This window comes from Cupressus sempervirens, chromosome 5 (genome assembly GCF_028749045.1).
Source record: "Cupressus sempervirens isolate cs-2001-9-10 chromosome 5, ASM2874904v1, whole genome shotgun sequence".
In the NCBI taxonomy this organism is placed as follows: Eukaryota; Viridiplantae; Streptophyta; class Pinopsida; order Cupressales; family Cupressaceae; genus Cupressus; species Cupressus sempervirens.
This window is the reverse complement of record NC_143122.1, coordinates 817,762,397-817,770,218: the sequence shown is the minus strand read 5'-3', so window position 1 is coordinate 817,770,218 and position 7,822 is coordinate 817,762,397. Positions and strand designations below refer to the sequence as shown.

The following is a 7,822-nucleotide window of genomic DNA, read 5'->3' as shown; positions in this document are numbered from 1 at the left end:
TCTGTTTGAACCGGAATAGGAGAATTTTTTCATATGGTTTCCGGGAAAAGAGGTCAGTTCATATTCACAGTGGGCCTTCTTTCCAACTATGAATTCCTCTTTATGAATAGTACCAGAAATCCAAAAACCTCCAATTATAAACTTATGAAGGAAATAAGATCTTGTACCACCACCTTTTTGTCCACAAGAACCAAAGAACTTGCTGGCCACAGTTGGAAAGAAAAAGGCGCATACAAAAGCAAGTCCAATAAACTACTGTTTCTGTGTCAGCTATTTCCTTCAGAAGCCTGATTATTTCCATGTATCATTATGGCAATAATAATAATCAAGAAATCAATCATTCCTTAATCATCGTCAGCTTTATCAGAAGTTTTATTTTTGGTTGGCATTGGCAACTGGGCATCTCTGGAGAGTTGACAGAAAGATTACCTGGAGTGGCAGAGCTCGTTTCAGATAGAATTTGGGCACTATATACCATGAATTTCCGCTTCATGCAAGGTACATTTCTCCACTGAGAATGCATGTTTTGTATTCAGATTCTTTGGAATGAAATGGAATGTGAGTGACATCAGGTTATGTCATATACACACAGTTGTGCCCGATAATGTCATATATACACAGTGGTGCCTGATAATGTCATATATGCAGAGTTGTGCCAATGTGGGGGTCCTTTCATCTGGCAAATAATGCAAACAGAAAATTGCAAAACAGTGTGTGGTTGGCCATTGGATAACAAATAGATGCTGAAAACTATAGTGGATGGATATTCAGTAGTCGTGGTATATTAAATGTATATATTCTATGAGGAGGAGGGCTAACTAGGTGGTACTTCTTTGGAGTTGCCCTAACAATTCGACCCATTTTGGGTGAAAAGCTTTGTGGGTTTGATAAAGAGTGGGGCAACAATGCCGAAATCTCTGGTTTGGGTACCCTTCTTTGTGTTATTTGCGGTGCAGAGTGTATTTTGTGCTAATATGTCACTGGATGCAGCTTGGCTTCTTAGATTCAAGGCCTCGGCAGATGGTGCACATGTGCTTGACCGGAGATGGAGGTCTAGAAATTACTGCAGATGGGTAGGAGTTGTGGGGTGTACCGCCGAAGGAAGAGTCGTCAAATTGGTCTTGGAAAACATGCGGCTAAATGGTACATTTGCGGAGAATACTTTGAACAAGCTTGATCAGTTGCGCATCCTTAGCCTTAAGGGGAACTCTCTTACAGGTCCCATTCCTGATCTTTCAGGCCTAGTTAATTTGAAGAGCTTGTTTCTAGATCGTAATCTGTTTTCTGGTTCCATTCCTGTGTCTCTTACTAGCCTACATCGTCTAAAGATTATTGTTCTGTCGTACAATTTGTTGAGTGGCGAGATACCTAAGGGTATGGCGAGTCTACAGAGATTGTTTGATCTTCAATTGGATAACAATAGGCTTAATGGTACTATTCCCGCCTTCAATCAGTCTGCTTTGAAGGTATTCAATGTGTCTGATAATGAGCTCAGTGGTTCAATACCTAGTACTCCGACTTTGTCTGTTTTGAATGCTTCTTCATTTTTAGGAAATGCAAGGCTCTGTGGAAGCCCATTGGGTAAGCCCTGTCATGTAGTTTTGACGCCTCCCTCACAGGCTCCTGTTGTTACTATAAGCTCTCCGATTCAGGCCAGTTTAAGGCCGTCGATGAAGAGTAAGAAAAAAATAAGTGGGGGCAAAATAGCAGGGATTGTGGTAGGATCCATTGTGGGGTTATTGGCTGTGCTGTTTGTGGTTTTCCTTCTGAGCAGAAAAAGTGGGGAGCAAGAAGAAGAGGCTGAAAAAATTGCAGGCGAAAAGCATTCAATTGAGGAGAGCGGGTTTGAGCAGTTTTATGATAATACAATCAAATCTGACAAACCAAAGAGTGGGGTTCTTATGTTTTGTGGTGGAGAAACGCAAATGTATACCTTAGAGGATCTGCTTCGTGCATCTGCTGAAATCATGGGGAGGGGAACTGTGGGGACTACTTACAAGGCAGTAATGGAGAATAAGACGATTGTAACGGTGAAGAGATTGAAGAACTCTAATAAGATGAATAGGGAAGAGTTTGAGAGACATATGGAGATGGTGGGCAAGCTCAGACATGAGAATATAGTTCCCCTGAGAGCGTATTTCCAGGCTAAGGAGGAGAGGCTGCTCGTTTATGATAATTATCCCAATGGAAGTCTCTTTTCTCTCATACATGGTAAGTGCATTTCCCCATATGGCTAATCTAGTTCATATTTTTATTGGATCTCCATTTTTTCGAAAAATTACGTGGTCATGAGTTTGATTGCAAAACTTAATACTCCATTTCGTCCTCATTTCACTGAAGAAATTCAACGACTGTTGTCAAAAGTTTTAGAAGGAACATTGTGTCTAAGTAAAATGAATTATAAGAATACTTTTTACTAAATTGAGGTTACCTTTAGCAGTGTCCTACAGAAGACACATTTTCTAACAGGAAGAAAATATTTGATGATTTGATAATGTAGCAATCCATGGTATAAAATACGTTAAATATGGTACCACGGGGTAGGAGGCTGTAGTGATATTTTACTTGGCTCTTTGAAAACTTTCCCATTGATAGAAAGAAATCTGAACAACTTCAGAAAATATGGACCAGGCGAACCTTATCTAGGATGTTAAGGCTAGATGCTTTAGATTCCAAGCAATAGAACATTGTATGGCGCTTAATTCTTAATCAATCAAGGACTTTACCAAGTGTGTCTAGACTCTAGCGTAAACGATTCTTTAATGCTGATCTAGCCATCTGCTCTGATACTTGCATCCCACTGCTTAGCTGCTAAAATTCTCACAGAAACTTTGAAATCTATACTGATTTCATGTTAGCCCGCAGGTCCTAGAGGAATTTGGTAATTTCAATGTCGAAACCCATGAAGCCCCAGAATGAAAACAATCAAACATGTCATGCAGCATTCCAGATCTAGAAGGCAGGCAAAAAACTAATGTCAAAATGTCGGAAGCCCTAGAGTGAAGAAAAACATGTGATGTAGTAATCCAGCTCTAGAATGAAGAAAATAATCCAATGTCAAAACCCCTGAGGCCCTGGAGTGAGGACGAATAAATGGCATGTAGCAATCCAGGTTTAGAAGGAAGAAAACGAACATATTATATGGCAATAGATGTCTAAATTATTTTGTTTATCAGGTGCTAGGTCTCAAAGAGGAAAGCCCTTACATTGGACCTCCTGCCTCAAGATTGCTGAAGACATAGCATGTGGCTTGGCCTATCTTCATCAGGCATCCAGATTATTTCATGGAAACCTCAAGTCTACAAATGTTCTCATGGGACAGGATTTTGAAGCTTGCATTACAGATTACGGTCTTACAGTTTTTGACATTGAGCAACCTGAGGACTCTGCTCTCTTAGGTTACAAGGCCCCAGAATGCATCAAGTCTAGCAAGAAGATGGGACCCAAATCGGATGTCTTCAGCTTTGGAGTATTACTGCTTGAGCTTCTCACTGGGAAAATACCATTGCAGTCCTTCCTCAATGGACAAGCTATGGATCTACAAAGATGGGTTCGCTCTGTAAGAGAAGAAGAGCTTGCAGCAGGGGTTAATACTGATGGCTCTGTTTCCGCAAATGAAAACTCAGAGGAGAGGCTGATCCTTCTTCTCAACATATCAATGGCATGTGTAGCTACATCTCCAGAGCGGAGGCCAACCATGAGACAAGTCCTCCAGATGATTGAAGAGGTGAAGGAAACACTTGCAGTTTCCTCCCAAAGACAGGAATCACCAAGATGGTACGAGAGCATTCATGACTCAATACCTCCGAGGAATGCTGCAGATCGAGATTAACTTAGAACTAGCCAACTCCTTGACCTCATGTTTTCAAGTTCAGTTGAATTCACTAAGGTTATCATAAATGCTATTTACTATAGACTGCCTTCGATGTCTTTCTGATGAGACGTATCATCTAAATTGATCAGAAATCAGGTAGACTATGTTGGTTAACTAGTACTCCTTTTGATGTAGCTTTAATATAGGATGAGTAGAAATCACTGTCTAGTATGTTTTCAGGTGTTCTGCGGACTTATATACAGGATTGTTTGATAAGCAACATCAACATTATAATCCCCTGCATATTGGAAGTATGCAGCTTAGTACATAGTATTGATTGATTCAGAGAGTTTGTTTTGAATCTTGTTTGTTCTTGCCCTGGTATTCTATATACGAAACTAGAAAGTGATATTTTATATATCATACTGCACTACTTAAGGGAACTGGCGGAGTGTTCTAACTTTTCCTTGGTCATTTGCTAATTATCAGAGTAAATAGTACTGTGAACTGCCTAAAATAGTTTATGTTTCCGTGAGCTATTGAAGTTGGCTAGCTTTCTTGTCTTTTAAGGAAATGGAGTTTAGTAGGCTATCACCAAGACTCTCTTTCATGAAAATGTATGACGCTTGAAACATTACACTCAAGCCTTGGTTATTTTAAAGATATTTTACCAGGTCATTAGCAAACTTCTCATTTAAAAAAATGATTAACACGTCAAATATTGGACTTGAGACATTCTTGAAAATGAATGACACTTGAAATATTAGACTTTAAGCTATTAAAAGCTTTTCGTTATTATTTTAGTAAGCTGTCACTAAACTTCCTTTTTTTGAAAAAGAATGACACTTAAACATTGAATGTAAGTTATTAGTATTTGATATCTGAAGTAAAGTAGCAGACATGGAGTTTAATAGACTGTCAGTTAACACTGTTTCTTGAAAATGATTGACAGTTTGAGACATTGCATCTTACAATTTGTTTAGTTCCCAAACTAAATTGTTGATGTTAAAATTCTTTGATTTACTAATCTAGTTATCCTGTAATACTGGATGGATACTTGAGGTATGACTTTTTCAGTTTAATCAGTATAAAATTAACACATTGGGGTGTTCCTTATGAGTTTCATATTTCCTACAGCTGTAAAGTTTAGTTGGTTACTTCTACAATACAGCAATAAAGTGCCCAACTTGCAATGTCAGTAAACATCTGCAAGCAAATGTTACTTGTCTAATGCTCTTGCTACTAATTTAATCTGGAAGTAAAAGGGGAAAAAAACAAGAGAGAAAAGCATATGTAATTGCAGCCTCAAATAGAATATATCTTACTACAAACACGATCCAATTTAAAAAAATTCACAATGGACAAAAACAAAGAATTAAGCTGTGCATCATTTAAGTCAGCAGATCTCACAAAACGATGATTACTGCGGCACAGACAACATACAAGCAATAAAAAACTGTTGCTCATTAAAAACTGTATATGTTGCAAATGAGTCGGTATTCAATACATATTTTACTGAAGAATATATATTGGGTTTTTAAGTATTCCAGTGCGAGAGAGCGATTCTAGGTCGAACATTTTAAAATGTAAGCAATCTTTAGGAAAAAAATGGCCAATTTCATAAGGATGGGAAAAGTTAAGAGGGAAATTTGTGATCTTATCCCTGCATTAGAATTATCTGGAGAGCTGAGAAAATAAATAAATCGCCCAGATCATATCATAAACTTCCATGGCCTATCTGTACTAACCTGTAATTCCTACGCAATAAAGATCAGCAGTTAATTCTTTTAAATTAAAGAAAGCCAAAGGCCTGCATCGAAAAGACCAGTAACAAAAATCATGGTCACATGGGAAGGCACAATGTGAAAACGAGTTATCAGTTATATGATTAGTTTAAACAAAGATTCCCTGTACTGCACTGCACATCCATATAAAAAAATTATAATCAAAATGTGGGAAATAGTCATGAAAATAGAGCCTCTGCTGACAGGCTGCTTGTTAGAAATCCCATTGAAGACTTTACCATAAATTATGAGATGGATCGCGTTCAGACTTCCAAATAGAAGACGTCATGCGATGCAAAAGAAGAGTGCAATTGCATTGAGTGGTGGGGAGTTTTGTCTTGTGGAGTGTGCCCAACATCAACCTCAGCCATTAATGAAGAAGTAAGTGTGGGACAGGCTGCGGATATGGTCTGCCCATCTCAAAAAGCTTTTATAGTTAGAGGGTACAGAGGTGGTCACAGGCATTTTCAAAATCAGAATTCAATTTCAGAAGAGATAGAAGGTCCTATCATGGCAGGGCAAGTGATTAGTTGTGACGTCCTTGTATGAAATATTTATTTCTATATAATATATTAAATTTTAAAGAAATTACTGGTAATTCTGCAAATTGTAGACATAAGGGAAGGGATGTACAATTATTGATCATGTGCGAATAATTGTGAGATTATTTTAAGCTAAAATTAGATTTGTGAAATTGTGCAATTGTGTGGGTAGCATGATTATTACTTAAGACATCTGTGCATAAATACAGATTTTCTAACAACAAAGATGACTATTTTTTTACTAGTGTACAAAACAAATTCTAGTGCATTTGTCATATCTATTATAAGCCTAAGCAATAGTTGTAAGTACTTATATTGTCTCAAGATATTATGTCTATTTAAATCACATCAGAAAATAATACATTATAATTGTAAAAGTTTGATGTAGCCTTTAGAAGCCAAGGATGTACAAAGTTAGTATTGGTACCACTTCCTTATTTTATGCTTTTTATTCAAGTTTGTAAAAATTTTGATACAATTGAATTAAAATACTTTCCTTATTAATAATGGTATAATTTTTCACAGCTTCTAAAGATTTGTTGTTGATGTTGTCAATGGTATTAAAACAACAACAACTAGGAGGCTGGCCCATCATTAGAGAGCAAGGGAAACCCTAGTGCATAAACATAATATCAAAAACTTGTCGTTGTAGAATGTATGTAACTAAATAAAGTGCTTATCTAACAACAAGCTAAAATGAACCATAATATTATCTAACATAAATGAAATCAAAATGCTTCTAATAGTACTAATAAAGTTTTGAGAATTATAATCAGCCACATAGGGTCAGCCTAAAAGTTTAACAGGAGGGACATCTCAGTAGATCCATAACAACCAAAAAGAATAGTAAACAATCAAACTAAATTTTGCCACATTATTCCCTAGGCTTAAAAGAAGGATCCTCGTCTAGTCACCAACTAGAAATTCATAGAGCTTTCTTGAGTCTCCACCCTTTCCAGTCTCATCCTTCTAGAGTTGCAACGTAGTCCCAGCCACATGCATTACCTACAACAAATTCAATAAATGTGTCAAAAATCTCGTCCAAAGAGGAAAGTTTTGATCAAGGACTCAAGGTCATTTCTAGCTTTGTCCACCTTTTTCTCTAGCTCCTCACAACCCAACCAATTGTCCTCAGACATTTGAGCAACTTCATGTTGCAACACTCTAGGGTTAGTAAAAACTCTTTTTTCTTTTTCTTTGTATCCATCAGGGAGGTTGTTGTCATAGGCTTTCATAGCAGAGGCAATGAGGGAAGTAGGGGAGGTGAAATCCACAATTTTAATTGTGAAGCTAACAAAGACATGGGTAGAATCTAGACTATGCTCTTTACCATTCTTAAGTTTTGCATTCTAGTTTCATCATCTCCATCCTCCTCAATATACCTATCTTTGGTAGCTTTTTATTTTTTTAGGCCTATCCTTCTTAGCACTAGATCACCTAACCCCAAATCCTCCTCCTCAACATCCATCCTTTATTCATCATTCGCCTACATTAGGCCTTACTCTTAGCTAGTCTATCCAAACTTTGATGACCACCATCATGCTCCTCCTCTAACTCCATAGGTCAAGGTTCATAGGGCTTCAATTTTGGCTTTCTTGGGAGTCACATGACCCCTAACAATGTCCTTTTTTCTACTTTTTTGATACCCTAGAGTGGGTAGATGATGAGGATAGTTGGGGAGT

At 37.5% G+C, this 7,822-nt stretch overlaps 1 protein-coding gene across 1 annotated transcript; it reads left to right on the top strand.

Moving 5' to 3' along the window:
- The first annotated feature begins 263 nt into the window (after window positions 1–263).
- On the top strand, window positions 264–4,257 carry LOC149558412 (inactive leucine-rich repeat receptor-like serine/threonine-protein kinase At1g60630). The gene is made up of 3 exons (XM_089832649.1): window positions 264–498; window positions 649–2,211; window positions 3,177–4,257. The coding sequence occupies exons 2-3, from the start codon at window positions 906–908 to the stop codon at window positions 3,830–3,832; spliced, it is 1,962 nt and encodes a 653-aa protein (XP_089688775.1). The 5' UTR covers window positions 264–498; window positions 649–905; the 3' UTR covers window positions 3,833–4,257.
- Window positions 4,258–7,822: the final 3,565 nt, after the last annotated feature.

What these genes read in the sequence shown, in the direction of transcription:
- LOC149558412 (XM_089832649.1), top strand. Translation starts at nt 906, where the DNA reads ATGCCGAAATCTCTGGTTTGGGTACCCTTCTTTGTGTTATTTGCGGTG. An exon ending in TCTCTTTTCTCTCATACATG is followed by an intron (nt 2,212 to 3,176) that starts GTAAGTGCATTT and finishes TTTGTTTATCAG; the next exon opens with GTGCTAGGTCTCAAAGAGGA.